The sequence below is a fragment of the Dendrobates tinctorius genome, unplaced genomic scaffold, assembly GCF_039654945.1.
Source record: "Dendrobates tinctorius isolate UK_male_01 unplaced genomic scaffold, ASM3965494v1 ptg000003l, whole genome shotgun sequence".
Lineage (NCBI taxonomy): Eukaryota > Metazoa > Chordata > Amphibia > Anura > Dendrobatidae > Dendrobates > Dendrobates tinctorius.
Window position 1 is genome coordinate 93,978,071 of NW_027361671.1, and position 25,378 is coordinate 94,003,448.

Consider the following 25,378-nt stretch of genomic DNA (forward strand, 5'->3'; position numbering starts at 1 on the left):
AGCCGCTGCGGTATCATCCTCAATCCCCAGGGTGATTGATGGCTTCTAGGAGGCTGTCCACCGTTTCACGTGAATCTGGAGTGTCCAGGTCAATGGGCTCGTCTGAGTCGCAATCTGAGGTCTGCTCGCTATCAACCACTGGTGACGGGGAGCGAGAAGCAGATCTTACGGATGCCAAAAGGCACCAGATGGTCTGGGCGACACCGTGTGGATTTGTTTCCCCCGGGTCTGCCTGGAGTGAGGGCGGCCCCTGCAGGCCGGAGGCTACTGTGAGGTGAATGTTCCCTCTAAAGGTGGCGACACTGTCCCTGCCCCTATCTGGGGCTTGAAGGGATTCTATTGCTCTTGTAAGCGACACCATGTACTGTGACAGTGATCGGGCCCACTCTGGGGATTTGACACATTGGTCGCGGTCGCAGGGGAGGGCTCCTGGGCGCGTTTGGATTCGCAGGCTTCGCATAAACGCTGCTCTGCACCCGCAGAAACGCAGTCCAACTAGAGATGCATGCCGCGAAAAAGAACGTGTGCGTCTTTTTTTTTTTTTCGGACATGGTGTATCTGTCCGCTGCTGGGGATATGGGGAAGAGGTAGCTCCTCGTTTTTCCCTAGCATGGCCTCTCGGGCAGCACTTACCCTAGTCCTGCGCCCCCCCGACCTGGATGCTTACTTTAAATCGTGCGCCGAAGTCGGGGCCTCGATTTTTTTTTTTCGCCGCCGAGTGCGGGGCGGGCTGCCGGAAGTGACACGCGGCCCCGAGGGCGGAACTTCCAGCCGCGGCCTCAAAAAAATGGCGCTACTGACCGGCGCAGCGTTCTTGTCCTGACGGATCCAGTCCTTCTCTTGTATGCTAGTGGACGCCGCCTTCTGCGGCTGTGGGCTCCAGCCCGAAATCTTCGCAGGAGCCCTCCCCGACCCTCTCCTCACCGATGATCCTCTTCAGCTTTAGCGCAGGTATGTGAGGGGGTCTTTGATAAAAAACAGGACGGTGCAGGCACCCTAGCTCCATCTAACCCCTTCAGGGGGTGAGGAGAGGGACCGTCCGCCACCTTGCAGCACCGCCATCTAGCGTTGGTGGAGCAGTGGGGGCCGCACAGACTAGTCTTGTGCCTCTGTGCAAGCCCATGGTTTCAATACCTAGGGGTGGACAGGGCTAAGTCTGGCATAATGTCCCACGTCGCGGGAAAGGATACGTGGAGGGACACTCGCACGTGCTCGCCCGTTGATGGTTTGGGGAAATCGGATCCTTTCAATAGGATGCGTTGCCCCTGTCTCATCTTCATAAAATAACAAACAAAAATAGAAGTCTGGGGAAAAAGTCCCAGATATGTCCCTCGGTGCGGGAAAGGATACGTGGAGGGATACTCGCACGTGCTCGCCCGTTGATGGTTTGGGGAAATCGGATCCTTTCAATAGGATGCGTTGCCCCTGTCTCATCTTCATAAAATAGACTGGAGAGATCCAGACTGTGTGTGCCTCCATAGGACACTAAGCAAAAAACTGATTTCTGCCCGCAATAGGGGCGAGGGTGTATACTGCGGAGGAGGAGCTAACCTCTTTTTTTCACTTAGTGTCAGCCTCCTAGCGGCAGAAGCATACACCCACAGTATCTGTGTCCCCCAATGAGACGAAGGAGAAAATAAAAGATCTATATTACACACTGCTCGACATAGTCATCTTGGCGGTGCAAATTTGGTGGTTAGTCTCAGTCTCCCTGTCGTTGACTCATTACTATTTTTCAAAAACGATTCAAAAGTTTGGAAAACTCTTCCTATTTACTGTTCATGAAGTGTATTTTGTATGTTTTTTCTTATCCTGATGAGGATTTAAAAAATCATCTGGAGGAAAAATGTAACACTAGATGTTATTTGAAGCCAATCTGATGGAATCCATTCAAAATAGGCAATGTCAAATCAAAAGGCTGCAAAAACAAAACAAAACACTTTATTGAAAACAAAAGCTAAAAACTATTCCATAACTCTTCAAAATCATTCCAGGGAAAGAATAATGGCCTCCCCCAAAATAAAATTTTTGAGAGAAGCAGAAAAACTTGTCTGATTTTTCTGACTTTAAAAACTCTGAGTGAACATAACCTTAAAGAGAAGCGGGCATCAGGTTTCCCTTTCCTAAATGGTTCTCACTGCCATGCTGCCATTGTAGTTGGTTTTCTACAGCTATGTTCGAAACTTGTCATTTTAGAACTCGTCAAAAACTATGTGAAGTGGAAATTGCTTCAGGAAATGCTTGTATGAGAAGTTTATGGGAGGGGTTTATATTTTCCTGAAAACTTTCCTGCAGCATTTTTTAAGTGTTTTTTTTCCGTAAAACATTCCTTGCAGCACTTTGATTGGACAGTGCCTTCTTCGGAGAGGATTCAATCAGGATACGTTTATAAATAGTGACATGCACTTTTGTTTTCCCCACTAGATGTTTTTGAAAACCTGAACTGGAGAAAAAAAAGCTTTAAAAAATCCTCATATTAGCAGCAAAATGGATTTCCCAAAAGAGTTTTACAATAATTATTAGGCTATGCGCACAGAGTTTTATAACAATTAACAATTACTAGCTGAAGAGCCCGGCGTTGCCTGGGCATAGTAACCAACTGTGGTTAGTTATAACAAATTATAATCATTATATTGCACATAAAAACATTTCACATCGTATATTCACTTCTGTATTTTTCTCCCACTCGTGGTTTTGGCTTATAAATAATTAGGTAAAATACTGACCAAATACTGAACATGTGAATGTGGCCTTATACACAGACTCCACCTGCAGCGCCTCACTCTTCTCTATACACAGCCTCATACTGCAGCAACACCTGACTTCTCTCATTTTCCCATCACGCCTGTCATTTTTCCTCTCACATCTCTCATTTTCCCCCCTCACGCCTGTCATTTTGACCTCACACCTGTCATTTTATGATCACTCCACTGTTTTCCCCTCACTCCTCTCATTTTCCTCTCACACCTCTTCATTTTCACCTGACACGTGCACAGAAACTTCCTGTTATGAGCACAGCGGTGTAATCCATGAAGCTCCTCCCTTTCACTTGACGTCATCCCTCACAGGAGCAACTCCATTCTAGACATGACAGAGCTAGATGTGGCCTGTGCCTGCTGCGCACTGATACTCTGAAGGTAACGGCCCTGATTGTTGCTCGCAGCAGCTGGGACAACGCAGTCGGTGAGATTTGCAGGGTGGCGTTCAAGGTGAATGTGTCTCCACTCGTGTGCGCTAACAACGTGGGTGATGTGGATGGGGCTTTGCGTGTGGAGTGAGTGTGGCTATGCGGAGTGGGCGTGGCTTGATACATATACACACAAGTTTGGACACACCTTTTCATTCAAAGAGTTTTCTTTATTTTCATGACTATGAAAATTGTAGATTCACTCTGAAGGCATCAAAACTATGAATTAACACATGTGGAATTATATAATTAACAAAAAAGTGTGAAACAACTGAAAATACTGCATGTCTTATATTCTAGGTTCTTCAAAGTAGCCACCTTTTGCTTTGATTACTGCTTTGCACACTATTGGCATTCTCTTGATGAGCTTCAAGAGGTAGTCACCGGAAATGGTTTTCACTTCACAGGTGTGCCCTGTCAGGTTTAGTAAATGGGATTTCTTGCCTTATAAATGGTGTTGGGACCATCAGTTGTGTTGTGCAGAAGTCTGGAGGATACACAGCTGATTGTCCTTCTGAATAGACTGTTATAATTTGTGTTATGGCAAGAAAAAAGCAGCTAAGTAAAGAAAAACGAGTGGCCATCATTACTTTAAGAAATGAAAGTCAGTCAGTCCGAAAAAATTGGGAAAACTTTGAAAGCGTCCCCAAGTGCAGTGGCAAAAACCATCAAGAAACTGGCTCACAGGAGGACCTACCCAGGAAAGGAAGACCAAGAGTCACCTCTGCTGCGGAGGAAACCACTGCTAAGGACAGGCAACAAGCAGAAGACACTTGTTTGGGCTAAAGAACACAAGGAATGCGATTGGCTGTAGCAGCCATGAAGACATCATTAGCCGCAGTACTGGAGCTGTCAAATTAAGGATCCCAATGACCAAAATGGAGTAAATCAGGCTTCCCTCATTTTATCCAATAGCGTTAGTAGAGGTTACGGAGGCTCCAACGAAACATAAATAGAAATAAAATGGAATCTTTTATACTAATTGGTCCTTTGGTTACCACATTTTTTCATTTGTTGTTGGTATTACAGGTGTAGGCATAGCCAGAATATATGTTAAAGTGAAATATAGCATGGAATGGAACGTTTATGACAAACAGAATACAGCTTTCCACCTTTCCTGCTTTAATGCAGTTTATGTTTAGAACTTTCTGCAGCATCTATACCTATTATATACTTTTTTAATATGTAGAGACTGAATTTTTTTTTTTATTTGACAATAAAAAGCATACCAGTTTCTGGGTCTGGAAACTGCAGCTAGTTCTCCAATACCCTTTATCATCAGGACTCTCCACTCTGATTTGGAAAGTAGATGCTGTTGCTATAGCAGCGGATTCTGGGCTCAGAGCGAGGGCTTGGATCTTTTGGTTGTGTTGATAATAATGGATAGGTTCCCGTCCAACCAGGAGACTCCAAACATCAATGGTACCTGTAGAGATAAAGCACAGTTCTTCATGTTCTCACCAGATTTCTGATGTATCCTACTTCCTTTAGCAAATACACAAAATGTCATTTTACAAGTCTCATGCAATGTCATCTGTCGAGTGTGAAAAAAAGCAACAGTCATTTTCTAGACTGGTATAAAGGCAAACTAGGAGAACTCACAGTCTTAGGCGCTCTGCACACGTCCTGATGACACCGGTACTGGAAAAACCTGGAACGGTGTTATCAGTGTTGCGTGTCCATGTGCGTCATCCGTATGGCCTCCATATGCCATTAGTATGTACGTGTGCATCATCCATATGGCCTCCATGTGCCATCAGTACGTACGTGTGCATCATCCGTTTGGTCTCCATATGCCATCAGTACGTACGTGTGCATCTGTATGGTCTCCATGTGCCATCAGTATGTACGTGGCCATCATCCGTATGGCCTCCATTTGCCATCAGTATGTATGCGGCCATCATCCGTATGGCCTCCATGTGCCATCAGTATGGATGTGTGCATCATCAGTTTGGCCTCCATATGTGCATCATCCATATGGCCTCCATGTGCCATCAGTACGTACGTGTGCATCATCCGTTTGGTCTCCATATGCCATCAGTACGTACGTGTGCATCCGTATGGTCTCCATGTGCCATCAGTATGTACGTGGCCATCATCCGTATGGCCTCCATTTGCCATCAGTATGTATGCGGCCATCATCCGTATGGCCTCCATGTGCCATCAGTATGGATGTGTGCATCATCAGTTTGGCCTCCATATGTGCATCATCCATATGGCCTCCATGTGCCATCAGTACGTACGTGTGCATCATCCGTTTGGTCTCCATATGCCATCAGTACGTACGTGTGCATCCGTATGGTCTCCATGTGCCATCAGTATGTACGTGGCCATCATCCGTATGGCCTTCATTTGCCATCAGTATGTATGCGGCCATCATCCATATGGCCTCCATGTGCCATCAGTATGGACGTGTGCATCATCAGTTTGGCCTCCATATGTGCATCATACGTATGGCCTCCATATGCCATCAGTATGTATGTGTGCATCATCCATGTAGTGTCAGTGTGCTTCAAATATGCTGTCAGTATGTACGTGTGCATCACTCATGTAGCGTCAGTGTGCCATTAACGTGCTTCCCATGTGCGGTCAGTGTGACACGTAGCAGAATAAAATGCCTTGCAGAAAATAATTATTTTTATGTGTTAAAGGTTTCCAAACTTTGCAAAGACCCTTGATATATAGCTAGATAGATAGATAGACAGACATCTGAGGCAGAAGAGCTGAACGGTCGCACCGTAGCGGTGCTTCTGTTATCCTGGCACATTAAATCATACAGTCTCTTGCAAAAGTATTCATCCCCTTGGCTTTTTACATATTTTATAACTTTACAACCTGTGTTTAACCTCTTCACCCTGGGTCATTTTTCTTTTTTCGGTTTTCATTCCCCTTCTTCCCAGAGTCATCTTTTATATTTTTCCATCAATATGGCCATGTGAGGGCTTTTTTTTTTTTTTTTTTTAGGGGGGGGGGGGGGGGGACAAGTTGTACTTTATAAAGACAGCTTTGATTTATCAATATAGTCTACTGGAAAACCGATGCAGCCGGCCATGGGGCAGATTAATAATGACAACAATGGGGGTTTCCACCCGTGGCTGTTAGGGGCACATGTCGGCTGATGAAATAGACTAAGTTGGTGAACTGAGAAAAATATAGCCATATATGGGATAAAATAACTAAAAAATGGCATGTGCATATGTATTCAGTCCTTTTGCGATGAAGATTCTAAACATTTCTGGTGCAATTACTTTCATAAGTGACACCTTAGTGTAAGGAAGTCTACCTGTGTGCAATCTAAGTGTAACATGGCCTGTCAGTATATATACACCTTTAACACACCTTCTTTAAGGTCACAGAGGCTGCAACACCATAAAGCAAGAGGCACCACCTAGCAAACAACACCATGAAGACCACGGAGATCTCCAAACAAGTCAGAAACAAAGTTGTTGAGAAGTATTTGGTTGTAAAAAAAAACAACATAATCTCTGATGATCTCCCGGAGCACCATCAAATCCATTATCATGAAATGGAAAGAACATGGTACCACAACAAACCTACCAAGAGCGAGATGTCCACCAAAACTCTCAGCCCAGGCAAGGAAGGCAGATAGGCAGCACAAAGACCAAAAGGTATCCCTGAAGGAGCTGCAGAGTTCCCAAGCAGAGACTGGAATATCTATCCATATAACCAGAATAAGTCATACACTCCACGGAGGTGGCCTTTATGGAAGAATGGGCAGGAAAAATCCTTTACTTATACACAAAAATTGTAAGGCTGGTTTACAGTTTGCCAAAACACATGTGTTAGTCTTCCAAAATGTATGTAGGAAGGTGCTGTGGTCAGATGAGACCAAAATTTAACTTTTTGGCCACCAAGGTAAATGCTATGTCTGGCGCAAAATCAACGCAGCTCATCATCTCAAGAACGCCATCCCCACAGTGAAACATGGCGGTGGGAGCATCATGCTGTCGGGATGTTTTTTGGCAGCAAGGACAGGGAAAATGGTCCGAGTCGAGGGGAAGATGAGTGGTGTGAAATACAAGGATATTCATGAGAAAAACCTGTTTCAGTCTGTCAGTAATTTGAGACTAGGATGGAGGTTCACCTTCCACCAGACAATAACCCAAAGCATACTGCTAAAGCAACACTCGAGTGGTTTAAGGGGAAACATGTCAATCTTTTGGAATGGCCTAGTCAAAGCTCAGATCTTAAAAATAACTGAGAATCTGTGGTAAAACTTGAAGATTGCTGTTTATCAGAGGAAGTCATCTAAGGGCTCATACTCACTTGCGAGAGACTTGCATGATTCTCGTGTGAGTCTCTCGCATGCAAACCTGGCACTGCCGCTGGCACTGGGACCGGAGCGTGCGGCTACATGTATTTCTATGCAGCCGCACGCTCCAGTCCGAATGCCAGCAGCAGTGCTGGGTTTTCATGCGAGAGACTCACACGAGAATCATGTGATTCTCAAGTGAGTATGAGCCCTAACTTGAAGGAGGTGGAGCAGTTTTGCCTTGAGAAATTGGCAAAAATCCCAGTGGAAAGATGTGGAAAGGTCATAGAGACTTATCCGAAGCGGCTTGCAGCTGTAATTTCCACAAAAGCAAGCTGACTTTAGGAGTGTGAACAGATTTGCACACTGATGTTTTCAGTTATTTGGCTTATTCGTTGTTTGCTTCACGAAAAAAGAAAAGCAAATGTCCACAGTTGTAGGCATGTTTTTTACATGAGCTCATGCAAACCTTAAAAAAAAAAAAACTGTGAAATTCCATGGTGTTAGGTATCAAAAGAAAAATGCCAAGGGTTTGAATACGTTCGCAAGCCACTGTAGCACTGAGCTGTGTGAGGCAAACAAATGAGATATAGCCCTTTTTAACCGCTGATCAGCGGGGATTCCTAGCGAGGAATGCTATTTTAGAATTTTGGTGCTATTTTAGAATTTTGGATTACTAGAGGTGGAAGACCTGTGAAGACTCAGACGTCAAGGTTAGATTTCAGAAAGGCAGATTTTAAGGGATTCAGAAAGAGAATTGGAGGGATCCAATGGCTGGATATCCTTAAAGACAAAAATGTCCAGGAAGGATGGGAAATCTTGAAAAATGAAATTCTCAAAGCACAGTTGTTAACAATTCCGAAAAGAGGGAAGAATAGGAAGCATTTAAGGAAACCAGGATGGATGAACACAGAACTTAAGCACATGCTAAAAAGGAAGAAAAAAATGTTTATAAAATGGAAAGAGGGAGGCATATCTAAAGAAGAATATAATGCTGTCTGCAGAACCTGCAGGGCACAAATCAGATTATCTAAAGCTGAAAATGAACTGAGGCTTGCAAGAGATGTCAAAAGCAATAATAAAGGATTTTGGGGATATGTCAAAAGTAAAAGAAAAGTCAAAGATGCTATAGGATTTTTACAGGATGAAAATGATGAAATGGTAAGACAGGATGTTGAGAAGGCTGAACTTTTAAATTCCTATTTTGCATCTGTTTTCTCTCAGAAAGGAAATGCAACATCAACTGTTATTCACTGTCCTATTAAGGGAATAGAAGAATCCAGGATATCTATAAACAGAAAGATAGTGAGGAAACACTTAGCTAACCTAAATGAATTCAAGTCTCCAGGTCCAGATGAATTACACCCCAGAGTACTGAAGGAGATAGCAGAAGAAATTTTTGAACCCCTCTCCATAATCTTTGAAAATTCTTGGAGAACAGGAGAAGTGCCAGAAGACTGGAGAAGAGCAAATGTTGTTCCTATCTTCAAAAAGGGGAAGAAGGTGGACCCAGGCAACTATAGGCCGGTGAGTCTGACTTCTATACCAGGAAAGATCTTTGAACAAATTATTAAACAACATGTATGTCAATACCTGGATAAGAATGAAGTGATTAAACAGAGTCAGCATGGGTTTGTAACTAATAAGTCATGTCAGACTAACTTAATTTCCTTCTATGACGGTATCACTGATTGGGTGGATCAAGGAAATGCTGTAGATATAGTATATCTTGACTTCAGCAAAGCATTTGACAAAGTCTCTCATACAATCCTTATTGAAAAAATGACTAAGTATGGAATGGACAAGGCAACTGTTAGGTGGATTCATAACTGGCTTAGTGATCGGACCCAAAGAGTGGTCGTAAATGGCTGCACATCCAGTTGGAAGAATGTCTCAAGTGGGGTACCACAGGGCTCTGTCCTGGGCCCTGTATTGTTCAACATCTTTATCAACGATTTAGATGAAGGAATTGAGGGTAAACTGATTAAATTTGCTGATGACACAAAGCTAGGAGGGATAGCTAATACTAGAGAAGAGAGAGAGAGGATTCAAAAAGATTTAAATAAACTGGAGAAGTGGGCAGCAACTAACAGAATGGTTTTTAACAGGGAGAAATGCAAAGTACTACATCTGGGCAATAAAAATGAAAAAAGCATATATAGAATGGGAGGAATAGGGCTAAGTGACAGCACATGTGAAAAAGACTTGGGTATACTAATAGATCACAGACTGAATATGAGTCAACAGTGTGATGCAGCAGCAAAAAAGGCAAATGCAATTCTAGGATGTATTAACAGAAGCATACAGTCTAGATCACGTGAAGTCATTATTTCCCTCTACTCCTCTTTGGTCAGACCTCATCTGGAATATTGTGTCCAGTTTTGGGCACCACATTTTAAAAAAGACATCAACAAACTGGAGCAAGTTCAGAAAAGAGCGACCAGAATGGTGACCGGTCTGCAAACCCTGTCTTATGAGGAAAGGTTGCAGGATTTGGGAATGTTTAGTTTGCAAAAGAGAAGACTGAGAGGAGACTTAATAGCTGTCTACAAATATCTAAAGGGCTGTCACATTGTAGAAGGATCAACTTTATTCTCATTTGCACAAGGAAAGACTAGAAGCAATGGGATGAAACTGAATGGGAGGAGACACAGATTAGATATTAGAAAAAACTTTTTGACAGTTAGAGTGATCAATGAGTGGAACAGGCTGCCACGAGAAGTGGTGAGTTCTCCTTCAATGGAAGTCTTCAAACAGAGGCTGGACAGACATCTGACTGGGATGATTTAGCGAATCCTGCTTTGAGCAGGGGGTTGGACCAGATGGCCCAGGAGGTCCCTTCCAACTCTACGATTCTATGATTCTATGATTCTATATAAATCTAATAATTGATGGCCTATACGAATATTAGTCATTAATTGTAAAGTTCAAATACACTGACAAGCACAAGGGTAACAATGTTTTGAACTTTTGACTTTTAGGCTCCATATCTCGCCATCCACTATCTTCATTTTATAGAAAATCATCTTAGCCATCTCATACAGAAATTTGATTTGCAACTACACTGCTCCAAAAAATAAAGGGAACACTTAAACAACACAATGTAACTCCAAGTCAATCATACTTCTGTGAAATCAACCTGTCCAGTTATGAAGCAACACCAATTGTGAATCAATTTCTCCTGTTGTTGTGCAAATGAAACAGACAACAGGTAGAAATTATAGGCAGTTAGCAAGGCAACCCCTATGAAGGACCATTTCTCTGTTCTCATCCTTTTTGGCTGTTGTTTTGGTCACTTTTGCATTTTGTCATTGCTTTCATTCCTAGAGGTACAGTAGCATGAGGCAGTGTCTACAACCCACAAAATTTGCTCATGTAGTGCAGCTCATCCAGGATGGCACATCAGTGTGAGGCACTGCGAGCTGTGGCAAGAAGGTAGTTGTGTTTGTCAGCACAGTGTCCAGAGCATAGAGCAGATACCAGGAGATAGGCCAGTACACCAGGAGATGTGGGGGGGCCGCAGGAGGTCCACAACTCAGCAGCAGGACCGCTACCTCCTCCTTTGTGCAAGGAGGAACTGGAGGAGCAGTCTTGCAAAATTACCTCCATCAGGTCACTAACATCCATGTGTCTGCTCAAACTTTACAAACTCCATGAGAGTGGTATAAGGGCCCGACGTCCACAAGCTTATAGCCCAACACCGTGCAGAGCAATTTGCATTTGCAAGAGAACACCATAATTGGCAAATTCGACACTGGCACCCTGTGCTCTTCATGGATGAGAGCAGGTTCGCACTGAACACATGTGACAGAGGCTGGAGACGCCATGGAGAATGTTCTGCCTGCAACATCCTCCAGCATGACCAGTTTGGCAGTGGGTCAGTAATGGTGTATGGAGGCAATTTTTTGGAGGGCCACACAGCCCTCCATGTGCTAGCCAGAGGTACCCTGACTGCCATTAAGTACGGGGGAGAGACCCTCAGACCCACTGTGAGACCAGATGCGGGTGCACTGGGCTCTGGGTTCCTTCTGATGCATGACAATGCTAGGCCTTATATGGCTGAAGGTATTGATGCTATGGACTGGCCTGCCCGTTCCTCAGACCTGAATCCAATTGACCACATCTGGGACATCATGTTTCATTCCATCCACCAATGCCACGTTGCACCAGACTGTCCAGGAGTTGTATGATGCTTTAATCCAGGTCAGGGGAGAGATCCCTCAGGAGAACATCCTCTGCCTCATCAGGACAATGCCCAGGCTTTGTAGGGAGGTCATACAGGCACGTGGAGGCCACACACACACTACTGAGTATAATTTTCTTGTCTAAAGGCATTTCTACTGAAGTTGGATCAGCATATAATTTGATTTTTCCACTTTGATTTTGAGTATTATTCCAAATCCAGACCTCCATGTTATATTAATTTTGATTTACACTGATCATTTTTATATTTTATTGTTCTCAACACATTCCACTATATAATGAATAAAGATTTGCAACTGGAATATTTCATTCATTGATATCTAGGATGCGGTATTGTAGTGTTCCCTTTATTTTTTTGAGCAGTGTATTTAGCAGATGAATAGTTTTGCAGATTCTTGTCATGTCACTGCATTGTTACTGTTTTGCTACTGGTGGTGGAAAAATATTTTTATTTCTGTATACTACAAATTACAAACCTATTTTCACATTCCCTAATAGCTCAGTGTGCTACTAGGTTGATTCCCAAGTGAAAGGTCACTGATTCAAATCGAGGAGTAGCCATGAAGATTTCCCAAGAAAAGAGAATCCGCATCATTCAACTCATCGTTAGCGGTCTCTCAGCCAAGAAAATTGCCAAACTGCATCATGTGAGTTCCATGACAGTAGGAAGAATACAAAATGAAGTCCGTGCATCCACTCAAAAACCAAGAGGTGAACGTCCAAGCAAAAGTTGTCTCATCACAAGGTCTACCAGTTCTTGCGTGACAAACACGGCTCATAAGCTTCGTAATATTGAGATCGCAGACTTCCATGCAAGCAACGTGCACTCACGCTACACAAGTTTGGAATGGTGGCTCGAAAAAAAGTGAAAAAGACTCGACTTCAATATCATCATAAGAAGTGTCAGCCTGAGTTTGCAAAAAAAGTATGAAAAGTGGAAAGCAGAAGATTGGAAACGGGTGATTTGGAAGGATGAAACGAAAGTCAATAGACTAGACTCTGATGGGTGCAGATGAGTCTTAAAAAACATTGGAAAAAGGGGCTAATGAATCGAGGAATTGAAAGAACATTTGTTTCACAGCCAAAGGTGTTGGGAGACTGGGCCAGAATCGATGGTGGTCTCAATGCTGAGCTATATGAGAGTATCCTACAAGATGAGTTACTTACACTCGAGTACTATGGGCATGAAAACAATGACATAGTGGTCCAGCAGGACAATGACCTGAAGCATACATCGACATTACTGAAGAAATGGATTAATGACAATATCATAGAGGTGCTGGATTGGCCACCACAGTCCCCAGAGTTCAACCTAATCGAACACTTGTGGGTAGTGTGAAGAAAAAAAACTATATCGTATTTTGCAGTTTATAAGACACAGCGGATTATAAGAAGCACCCCAAATTTTGAGGAGAAAATATAAAATGGCGGTGCTTCTTACAAGCCATGCGTCTTACTGCTTACTGGGGGTGGTGGCTGCAGTGAAGCGGGGTCCCAGGGTCGCTGCTGGTGAAGGCAGGAGTGAGGCGATGCTGCGGGTGCCAGACTGGGAGAAAGGGGTGTTCGAATGTGCGACGCTGCGGGTGTTCGGTGGTGTGGAGGCTCCGCCGACATTTTGTGACAGCCCGGCTCCCCCGTATTTCCATGGTTTACACTGCGGTGGACTCCGAGAAAGTGGCCGCCGGGGACGGCGCATGCGCAGATGGAGATCTTGGCAATGAGATCTCATCTCTCAAGATCTTGGTGCCGAGATCTCCACCTGTGCATGCGCTGCCCCAGGCAGCCATTTTCCCGAAGTCCACCGCAATGTAAAGCATGGAAGTGCGGGGCTCCGGACTTTCACAAAATGTAGGCGGAACCCCAACACCACCGAACACCCGCAGTTTTGCATCTCCAAATAACCCCCTCATCGAAGCCTGCAGCAGTGCACCACTCTTGCCTCCTCCAGCAGCGACTCTGGGACCCTGCTCCACCGCGGCCGGTAAGGTATATTCGAATTATAAGACGCACCCCCATTTTCCCCCAAAATTTGAGGGAGGGGAAAGTGCGTCTTATAATCCAAAAAATACGGTACATACCGAAGTGAGTCGACCAGTATGCACCAACTTTGGGAATGTTTAGAAGAGATCAGATTTTGGCTGAGACATGTTTGAATCTGATTGAGAGCATGCCCAGAAAGGTTCAGGCAGTGTTGAATTCCATAGGTGGATTTACAAAATAATAGATTTTTAGGTCCAAAACAGTAACAATGCAGGGATATGACAATCTGCATAACTAATCATATGTACCCAAGATAATTATCTATAAAAGGATGGTAGTCTCATATTTGAAGCAGTAGAGAATAGTGAGACAAGGAGCCTGAAAGTCAAAGGTTCAAAACATTGTTACCCTTTTGCTTGTCAGTGGAAAGTCCTTTAAAGTGAAGCTATCATTAGAAAATGACCTATTGACTAAATCAGATTTTTGCTTTACTTTTTTTTACATATTTTTTTATTTAGGCCTTTAATTAGTAATCTTGCAATTTTCACACTGACCACTAGAGCTATTATACTCATACTTCCTGTTCTTTCAGGAATAGTTTACAGAAGTTTTCTTATCACCAGAGGCACGATTACAATACACAGCTGATAACCAGGGATCCACCATTAATACTAGGTGATATTACAACTCCCCCTCCCTTTACAATGAGCTTTGCACAGAACTATTAGATACTTATACTTAAGTTCTTACCATTGGGGCTATGTACATGTATTGTTTCCTGAAACATAAGAGTTAAAGCCCCAGTGGCCAGTGTGAAAATTGTAAAAGTTCTAATTTTTATTAAAGATTGCAATATGTAAAAAGAAACAAAAACATTTTGCAAAAGTTTTTTTTAAAAAAATACAAGTAATCCAAAAACTTGATTTATAATCAAAAGATAATTTTCTGATGATATCTTTCCTTTAATGTTCCTTTCAGTTATAATAAGTCCATCATTTTTCCACTTACTATACTGCAGGAAAAAAGTAATAAAAAAGAAAAATCTGATCCATGAGAACAAGACAGAAAGCTGATAGAAACAGCAATTGTCAAATTAATCACTTGTTACGCCACTATACACAACTTCTCTATAACATTCGGTAACATGTACCGTAATATATGACATTTTACCCTGCAGTCTATGGACTTGCATCACGTCAAGATCTTTAATAAAACATAATAATGGTAAATGAACTGAATTTCATTTCTTGTATGTGTAAAGAAATGGCCTCTTTGTATGCATTATTGGACATACAATATATGGTTATAGCGGTATTTTTTATTATTGTGACGCTTACATATCCATTTTCAAACAAAAAAATATGAGCATTGCTAATTAGTGCATCATTTTAAACAACTTTTAAAAGGACATTACAGCGCAATATGACATCTAAAAAATATAGAAGAAATATTGGCATTTTACTGAACCCATAAAAGAAAGAAAATGGAATAAAAAGGAACATAAAACACAGTTGGTCTATGTTCCCCGTCAGCCAACTTTGCACAAATCGGACTCCATCAATTCTCCCCAACCAGAAACATGTTACAAATGTTACTCTCCAGCCCTCTCCGCCCTGACATAAGAAGGACATAAATCATTCTTTCCCGAGCTATACCTTTAAAATGTGGCAAATGAGAACTTAAAAAAGCATAATAACTGTAAAAATCTCATTACATACCAACTTAATTAATGGAGAGGTTTAAATAGGACCTCGATCTTTTCAGAAACCAGTTAGACAATTATTTACCTTTTAAGCAATTAATGCAATTACAATTTTGCGAAGAAGTTATCCAGGATCAGTTCTGCTGAAAGCGTCAAATCTCCTTGGGGACACTTTAGACTTGGGGCTCATCTTTAGACGGAGGACTAATTGCAGCTTTGGCTTTGTGCTCTCGATACGAGGCGGCTAATTGTTTAGGTAAATAGCAGATTAATTTAAATATGCATTGCTAATAATAAAAGCAAATGGCCTCCATTACGTTTGTCGCTCCCAGGCCGATTGCTATAAATCTTCTACCCAAGACCCATTAGGTTGGCGGGGGAGGCGTGGATGGTCCGCATTACTTCACAGCAGTAGCACTTCGAGACATCAAACAGCACTTTTTGAAAGCAAGCATAAATCAGCTTAAACTCATTAGGTACCATTTGCGCTGCTTACTGTTTCATTATTGCTCTCCTTAGGGAGAAGCAGCTGGCATCTCTACCCGATCCATAAAGATTTTTTTTTTCCTAACGGTGAACTTTAAGCAGGGTGAGGATATTGGTGATGGATCGTTCTGAAGATTATTTTTTTTCTGTTGTAAACTAAAATGTCTGGAGCAAAGTTCAATACGTGCCCAATAAGAGATATTCGATGGGGAACGAGTCATGAAATTTTACAAATATAATACTATTTTACCGGAAATGGTGTCCATGGTGCAGCGGACATGTCAGACTCTCGTTAATTCGCATTGTGCACTTCTAGGGATACTTTGCAATAGATTAAGCCAGAGGAACAGAAGGCGCCACAAATATTGGACTGTGTTGCTCAAGAGCTGTCGTATTCAGTGTTGGAAGCCTGTGGTGGTACTCTGGTAACATAGCCGCGTACAGAGAAAAGTTTTGAAAGGGGCCATGTCCCCCTTCATATCCAATCTGCGACACATGGAATGAGGTGTGATGTATGAAAGCTACAGGCTGCTTTAGTTCCCTCTGATGTGGCCAGCAGCCAAACAGAGCCAAGCCTGGCAGCAGATGGGGTCTTGGCATCACCCTACCGGTCCCTGCATTAGCAGCATCTGCTCATTACCTGGCACGACGGACGCTTCCATCCACCTCCTCCCTCCTGCTTCCTGCCCACATTACGAGCCTCAATCAAAGCAGCTATTAAGTATATTTAAATTATATTATCTGGGGTGAATAAAGGCATATTCCCATAAAAAAGCGAAACAAAGCAACAAAAGTGACTACAAGTGTCAGAGACCGAACAGGTGAACGGATTTCCTAAGGAAAAATAAATACGAGTAACACAATGATGTAGGACCAGTGCTTTTTTGATCATTTTTTAATTATTTTCATAAAAAAGATAAGTAATAAAATAGTGCAACTTTGAGCAAAACTCTATCATAGCTAAATAATTGCTTATCCAGAACTAATTGATGCACCGCAGAATATATCTAGTGCTACTACAATATATCTATAGTCGAGAACTGAATCGATGGGTTTTAGTCATTCCCTATAGTAGAGAGTCACAACGATGGTCCATATTTATTCTTCAATTGGATTAAAGAGGGTATGAAAGTGGCCCAGTTGGAAATATTGACAGGGTTAACATTTTGCCATTTATTACAAGACAATGTTGGCGGCTGATCGTACCTGGCACCACACAGCCTCGAAGCTCTAAGCCTCAGAAGAATTGAAAACGAGTTTAATGGGTGCTGTGCTTGTGTGCTTTTCTAAAGCACATGAAAAAAAATAGACATGGCAGCCAACGTGGCCACTCAGGGTAAAAAGAGTGTTCTTGTGTGCATAGCGCAAAGCAAGACACAGCTGTTTTATTGTCCTCTCTAAAAGACCTTCATCCCACTATAAAATTAACCTCTTCGGATTAAATACATGAAACAGTTTTAAGTTGATACTTGTAAAGGACGAGCAGAAGATGAAAAAGGTCCCTGAAACCATTTTACTGACTGACACGGTGCTGTCCTTGCAGGTGAACAGTACAGGAACACTAACCTGTCTGGAACAGCGCTGTTAATCAGATGTTTCTAAATGTCTACTTCTAAGATCTGATGAGATACACAAAAGCCCACATTTATCAAAAATTGGGTCATTTGCGCCAATTCTTTTGTGTCCTCGCTTCAAATCCGCCACTCCATATTAATGAAGAACCAACAAAGCTAAAAAAACATATGCAGAAAACAGAGTAATGTAAAGGGGTAAAACATTAGCTTTTAATAAGGGCAGGTTAAACGGTAGAAATATATCCAACACAACAGACGCAAGAACATATTGATGGGTGATCCATTCAGGGAGACCCATATAATAAAATGGCCCCAGTCGCTGCAAAGAAGCGGTATATCAAAAAAAGTATACATGCTTAAGGGGAACCTGTCATGTAAAAAAACACTATTAACCTGCAGATATAGGGTCAATCTGCAAGTTAATAGTGCTTTAAAGCCGCCGTCATGACAGCCCAGCTGCCAGGAGGAAATAACTTTATTCCTCCTGTCAGCCTCCAGCTTTCAGTCATAGAGGTGCGGCTTCAGTCACTGCTCAGTACACAATGAGTGGAGGCTATGACCATACCTTGGCACTGACTGACAGTCTCCTCGGTACTAATGAACTGTAGAGACGGCTGTCAGTCAGTACGGGGGCACGGTTACAGCCACTCATTGTGTACTAAGCAGTGACTGAAGCTGCACCTCTATGACTAAAAGCTGAAGGTTGCCTTGAGGAATAAAGTTTAATGCCGCCAGGCAGCAGAGCTTTCAATGTGGTGGTCACACAATTTTACAACACGATTAACCTGCATATTAACCCTATATCTGCATGTTAATAGCACTTTTTGACATGACAAGTTCCCTTTAAGAAAGTATCATGAAGGTTAATAAGAAAGCACAATAACAAGTATACATGGTATATTGCCTGGCTTGGATTGCCAAAATATTATTCCCTGAAAAGACGGACACTTAAGGTACAAATAGTATCAGTAGTAGTGCCAGAGAAGTAGTAATAAACTCACCCACCAAAAAAAAACACAACACGCATTTTACAAATGCTTCATCAGGTGTGATGTAAACCTGCTGTAACGGGTGTGTCAGGTGTGACAGACGGTCATCCTGGATCCGGCTGTAGAAGGTCTTTGCATTTAACTCAAGAACCTTCTTGATTTTTGCATCTCTGCTATGGAGCGATATCCTTCTCCATCTAGGACCTAATAGTTACCTCCAACCTCTGCTGCTAATCACACACGTGTGCTGAAGATTTAAATACATTCAATTGCTGCAGCATGGGGGGGTGTTAGCTCATACTTGCCTCAGTCTTGTTGAATCTCTAGCAGTCAGTTAGTGTCTTCCCTGAGGACCCTTGGAGGATTGGTGGCATGACATCTCGGTTGTCTTCTCAAGCAAAGTGTTTACCCCCCATCCATCTTCGCTCTGTCTTTAGCATTAGTGGGGACTGAATAGCGCACACCCTGTCCCCTCCCTATATAGGGCCTATCGCTAGGGTCAGGCAGGGATTAGGTTTCTGCTCGGCGAAAGGTGCAGAACCTATATAGGGACGTTTAGGGCACACTGGGTGATTTTATATCTGCCTTGGGGTCTCCACTCCCCCTTCCCTAGTGTTTTGGCTCCCCCTTCCCTATTCCTGTTGTTATGCACTTACTTATCCTTCACACAGCGTGACACGTGCTTCAGGTATTTGATGGGAAACCAGCCACCTCACATTGTCTAGGTTACAGGCAACCTGTTGTGAATGGGTCATGGAGGAGGACAGCAGGACCAGGCTAAGCCACCAGAAAACCAGAGAGGTTGGTAACTAAGCGGATTGCAGACCCCTGATCCTATCCACACAACTAGCAGTAGCCGTGGAGCGTACCTACGATGCCCTAGATGCCTCGGAACAGCCGGAGAGCTAACTCAGCCTAAAGCAAGAAAGGTGAAATCTAAACTGCCCCGGAGCAGACCCCAAAGGAATAGATAGCCCCCAAACATATATTGTCGGTGAGACAAGATGAAAACACAAACGCAGGCAGAAAAATAGACTGAGCAAATGATGGGGCCCAGACTGACTAGACAGGACAGGAAAGGAAAGACACCGTCTGCAATCACGCAAAAAACCCTGAAAAAGCCAACCCGTCTGATGCTCAAAAAAACACTGAAGTCACAAGACTTCGCCCCCACTATATCAGCACTCTGGTATATACTGAAAGCAAAGCAAAAAGAGCCCAATAGAACAGGAGACAGAACAAACTGACACAAGCAGTAACATATCGGCGGTGATCCAGCACAGCCCCAGCAAGAGCAAGCTGACCTGCACAAAGCAGAGGCAGAGATAGACAAAACCAGATCAAATGCAAAAAGATTAGCAAATGAACCACTTAGCTGAACCATGCAGGAACAGAGCAGGAGACATCAGACCTCAGAAGGCACAGGAAGAAAAATCACCAGCAGGGATTGAAGGAAGTCAGCTGTCTTAAATACTCCAGTCAGAAACCCCAGATCTCCAATCGTCATTATCATTATCAGGTGGCAAGCCTCTGTCAGTCTGACCAGCTCCACTACCTCCAGTAACCACCAGAGGGAGCCCAGAAAGAGAATTCACAACAGCAACCTCTGTCTAAGAGCAGATGACTATAAACTTAAAAATGACTCTGTTCGTGAGAATGGAGAGGAATTTTTAATTAGAAGTAAATTGCAAATTTGCCTTTTTAAAAGCACTTTGCAATTTTATCCATTTACGAATAAGAAAAACCCTTTTAATGCTTTATTCACACTAGTGTCATGGTGTCTATTCATAACAGTAACATAAAAGTTATACCCGTTCTGTTTCCAAAACAAGGCCTATGAACTCCGAATAGTCACATTGACTTTAAAGCGTCCATTAGGTTTACCAGTATCATGCAGACTGTGAAATTCTTGGTGTTTAAAATCCAATGCAAACCCTGACCTCAGAATGGTAGTGTTAACAGAGTCTAAAGCATACAGGTAAAATGTACCACTGTCATATCGCATAATCAGGTCTGAAATCTATGGTTTTTTGTAGCTGTTGAGATACTGCAAACATAACCTTCAGCCTTATGCAGATTTCTAATCTGAATGAACAGTTTTCATATATGGCAGGCTTTTACTTTTAGGGCTGTCATGTAAATGCAATTATTCCACTGAAGTGAAAGTGAAGTGAATGTATAATGGTGACAAGAAGATCAGAAAACAAAAGAGCAAGTTTGCCAAGTATTTAATATAGTGAAGCGTAAAAGGGTAACAATGTTTTTGGCTCCATATCTCATTGTCCAGTTCTGCTTTGAACTTGAGAATGCCATCATTTTATAGACAATCATCTTGGATATCTCATACTTAAATTTGACTTGCAACTAATTAGCATATGATTAGTTATGCATATTCTTGTCATATCACTGCATTGTTACTGTTTTGCTCCAAAAGATTTAAATTTTTATTCTTTTGTTAGTATTTTGTTAATCCACCTTTAGTTTTCAACATTGCCTCAATCCTTCTGGGCATGCTCTCCATCAGATTCAAACGTGTTGATCGAAATTTGATCTCAGGTTTCTTCTGCACATTCCCAAAGTTGGTGCATACTGGTCGACTCACTTGGGTATGTATATAGCTTCTTGTTCAACTCTACCCACAAGTGTTTGATTGGGTTGAGGTCTGGGGACCGTGGGGGCCAATCCAAGGCCTCTACTCCATTGTCATTGAATCATTTCTTCACCAATCTTGACATATGCTTTGTGCTTTTGTCCTGTTGGAACACTATGTCGTCCTTTTTATACACATAGTACTTGAGTGTACAAAGTAACTCATCTTGGAAAACAAAAAGCAAAAAACACAAATATCCTGAACTAAAAAGTAAAAAATAAACTGCAAATAATGCATAAAGGTAATAATAATAATAAGGGTATTTAGTAAACATAATTTTGCTCAAAATAATGTACAAACCATCCCGCCACGTCACGGCAACCCTTGTGGGACGGTCCTACTCTAGTATTTAAAACCTTTTCACTTGCCAAGTGACGTGAATGTGAACAAGGATCGAGCGGCTGAACCACTAGTAAAAGCATAGTCCAGACAGGATGGCTTTTCCAGCTCAGAAAGAGGGCGGACACACCCATATATGCACAGAATGCACAATGGAATGAATAAAAAACTGGAGTCTGAACTGAGAAAGTAAGTTAATGTGTATGCACAATGTGAGTGCATATTAACACATACCGTATTTTCCGCTTTGTAAGACGCACTTTTTTTCCCCCAAAATTGAGGGGAAAAAGGGGGTGCGTCTTACAAAGAGGATATACATTTGCGCTGCCACTGAGGGTACTTGCCGCGGCACTCTGTGCCCTGATGCTGCCGCTGCGCTGTCCGCCACCGCCGCGCTCCTGTCCCCCGGTGGTTTCTTCCGCCCCACCGCCGCCGCCGTGCTCTGTCCCGTTCAGCGTGGGGGGTCTCTGTCGCTCCATGCCTGCTTTCTTCCTGGAAAATGGCCGCCGCGCATGCGCAGACGGACATCTCGGCACTGAAATCTCGGGAGATGAGATTTCAGCGCTGAAACCTCATCTCCCGAGATTTCAGTGCCGAGATGTCCGTCTGCGCATGCGCGGCGGCCATTTTCCAGGAAGAAAGCAGGCATGGAGCGACAGAGACCCCCCACGCTGAACGGGACAGAGCGCGGCGGCGGCGGTGGGGCGGAAGAAACCACCGGGGGACAGGAGCGCGGCGGTGGCGGACAGCGCAGCGGCAGCATCAGGGCACAGAGTGCCGCGGCAAGTACCCTCAGAACGGGACAGAGCGCGGCGATGGCGGCAAACACCGGGGGATAGGAGCGTGGCGGTAAGAACCGGGGGACAGAGCGCGGTGGTGGCGGTAAGAACCGGGGGAGAGCGCGGCGGTGGTGGCAAGCAGGCACCGGGGGACAGCGTGGCGGTGGTGGCAAGCACTGGGGGACAGAGTGCGGCGGTGGTGGCAAGCAGGCACCGGGGGACAGAGCGTGGCGGTGGTGGCAAGCATCAGGGGACAGAGGGCGGCGGCAGTAACCGGCAGCGGCACGCTGCACATCAAAACACCCCCTCATCCCAGCAGCAATGTTCCACTCCGGCCTCCTCCATCACCACCCCTGGAAAGCAATAAGATGCATGGATTATAAGATGCACCACCATTTTATTAAAAATAAAGTTTTTTTCCTATTTTTCTCCTCAAAATTTGGGGTGCGTCTTATAATCCGGAGCGTCTTATAAAGCGAAAAATACGGTAACCATTAACCACATGGGTGGACAAACTTCATTTTGTGTTCTTCCAACTGTCCTGGCACTCACATGATGCAGTTTAACAATTTTCTTGGCAAAGAGACCGCTATCGATGAGCTGGATGATGCTGTTTCTTTTTTCTTGGCAAATAGTCTTTATGGTTGTTCATCAATTCGAACCAATGACCTTTCACTTGGGAATCAACCTAATAATACACTGAGCTATTATGGAAAGTGAGAACAGGTTGGGCTTTGTAGTATTCAGGAAGAAAAATATTTATCCACTACCAGGAGCAAAACAGTAACAATGCAGTGACATGACAAGAATCTGCATAACTAACCATATGCTAAATAGCTGCAAGTCAAATTTATGTATGAGATAGCCAAGATGATTGTCTATAAAATGATGGTAGTCTCACAGTCAAAGCTGTAGTGGATAATGAGATATGGAGCCTGAAAGACAAAAGTTCAAAACATTGTTGCTACCCTTTTGCTCTTCACTGCATGTACCCTGGCAGGTATGTAATAGTGAATTATCTGAAGGAGTTTGTCAACATTTGCCTAAAGGTACTGTCACCTTTAGCGATGCACCAGCGATCCCGACCAGTGATATGACGCGGTCAGGATCGCTGGTACATCGCTAAGTGGTCGCTAGTGAGCTGCAACACAGGCAGATCTCACAGCGACATAGCAGCGGTCGGGGGTCGTTACTTACCTGTCACACTAGGCGATCCTGCGTCTTCCTGCCCGGCTCCACGCTCGTCTCTCCACAGGAAGCCCATCAGGAAGCTGACTGCGAGAAACAGTCCAGGACGTTCTCGCGCGATCAGCGATAACCAGCGGGGGAGTGGGTCGTAGGTAAGTATCACACACAGCGATATCCCTTAGTGTGACAGACCCTTTAAACTTCAGTCATCAGAATGAAACGAATAAAACGGAAATAATGAAAAACATTTACAACTGAACCTTCCAGGAATGTGACATGACAACCCAAGGTAAGATGGTACAACTAGAGACCACCCATAAGAATCTAGTCAAGGTCCGATAGTTAAGCCAGAAATGTACATTCTGCCAGAACAGGAGGCAGGTCAGCATCGCCCCTCCTAACCGCAAGAGCCTTGACAGCCTCAGCAGAGATGGCAGCAGAAGGCAAAGACAGGACACCAGGTAGGGTGACTGACTGTACATGACAAATGTTGAGTCACTTTTCAGAGCTGTGTGGGGAGTCACTTTAATTTCAATAAACAATGTGCAAATTGCCTCTTCACAGAAAAAGAGGACAATGGTCTTTTTTGCCTGTGATTCATCAGTGTTAGTCGATGTGGCTACCAACTGCTGCTGTAGTTCCTGGTCACGTACCAGGAATTGGTGAAGCTGGCTATTCAGTGAACTGATCATTTATGGCAGCAAGCATTGCACGTTTCAATTGGTATGAAGATTTTCTTTCGATTTTCTGGTGTCCAAGACTGGAATGTGGTCAATATGGGAGTGTAGCTTACAGTCTAAAAGATACAGATCCTGAAATTTCAAATACAAATTACTTAGGTCTCTATGGGAAAAAAAAGCTTGACAATATCTTACCATTGTCATATGCTGCTACAGCCAAAGACTTGCTTATCTGTACGAATGATACATAGCGACTGGGCCCAGAATCATCAGTTGCATGAGAAGTTTTAAGTAAAGATTCAGAAAGACTTGAGGTTCGAGTATCCCACAGACGAACATCTCCAGAGGTGTATCTATAAAAAAAAAAATTAAAAAAGATAAATAAATGTATATGTGATGAAACAGTGTATCTGTAGTAAAAAAATGAAATATAAAAATATATATAAAAAGCCCACTGGTGCTTTGACAAACTCCTGGCTGGTTTCTGGCTGCTAAGTTTGGGTGATGGTAACCATCTACTGTCAGATAATGTAGAAAAAAGACAAAAAAGTATATTCCAAACAGCGCTCAGAAATGGGGGGAAAGAAAAAAAAGGGAGAAGAAACAGTATGTCCTCCTGCAGTGTTATGTGGTGGGTATAAGACAATACTCCCACTGAGTAAACCTCACTGCGAGAGGGTGTCCTTAATTTCACAAAAGTGGCAGTGTGTATAGGCACCTCACATAAATTAATGCAAGTGCATAAGCATATAGTTCTATACAACAATCTGCAAAAAATACCCAGAATTTAAGTTCTTAGGAAAGCTGGATGCACTGGTTTTAACAGGAAAGGCCTAGGCTGTTACCTTTGAATTTAGTGGCGAGTGGCTGGGAAAAAAAAATAGGTGCACTAAACTTGCTGTCACATTAAAAGCTGGGTGCACGGTGTCCTCACATATATTGATGCAAGTGCATAAGCATGTAGTTCTATATAACTCCCCCCCCCCCCCCAACACTTTTGTCTTTTTTTCTGAAATATAAAAATATACTGTAAATCGATATTGTTTAAAAGCTTTGCACACCTTTGATGGAATTTTTTCTTCTTCCTTTACTTCTAAAATTGAAACTTTCTTTAACCCCATAGCGACTGCCGATACACATTAAAGGGAATCTGTCACCTATTTTTTCGCATATAAGCTGTGGCCACCCCCATCAGGGGCTTATTTACAGCATTCTGTAATGCTGTAGATAAGCCCCCTATGTAACCTGAAAGATAAGAAAAATGAGTTATATTAAACTCACCGGGGGGAGCGGTCCGGTCCGATGGGTGTCGTGGTCTGGTCCAGGTCCTCCCATCTTCTAGCGATAA

At 43.2% G+C, this 25,378-nt stretch overlaps 1 protein-coding gene across 4 annotated transcripts in view; it reads right to left on the reverse strand.

Moving 5' to 3' along the window:
- The window catches only part of FBXW8 (F-box and WD repeat domain containing 8), a 235,416-nt gene that overhangs the window by 87,017 nt on the left and 123,021 nt on the right, over nt 1-25,378 (reverse strand). For all 4 annotated transcript variants that reach the window (XR_012227014.1, XM_073560929.1, XM_073560823.1 and 1 more), the window contains 2 exons: nt 24,226-24,383; nt 4,417-4,613 (listed from right to left, as the gene is read on the reverse strand). Coding sequence is in view for 3 of the 4 variants with exons in the window: in XM_073560929.1 (XP_073417030.1) it covers nt 4,417-4,613; nt 24,226-24,383 (355 nt within the window). In the remaining variant the exon portion in view is untranslated. The remainder of the gene's footprint in view (nt 1-4,416; nt 4,614-24,225; nt 24,384-25,378) is intronic.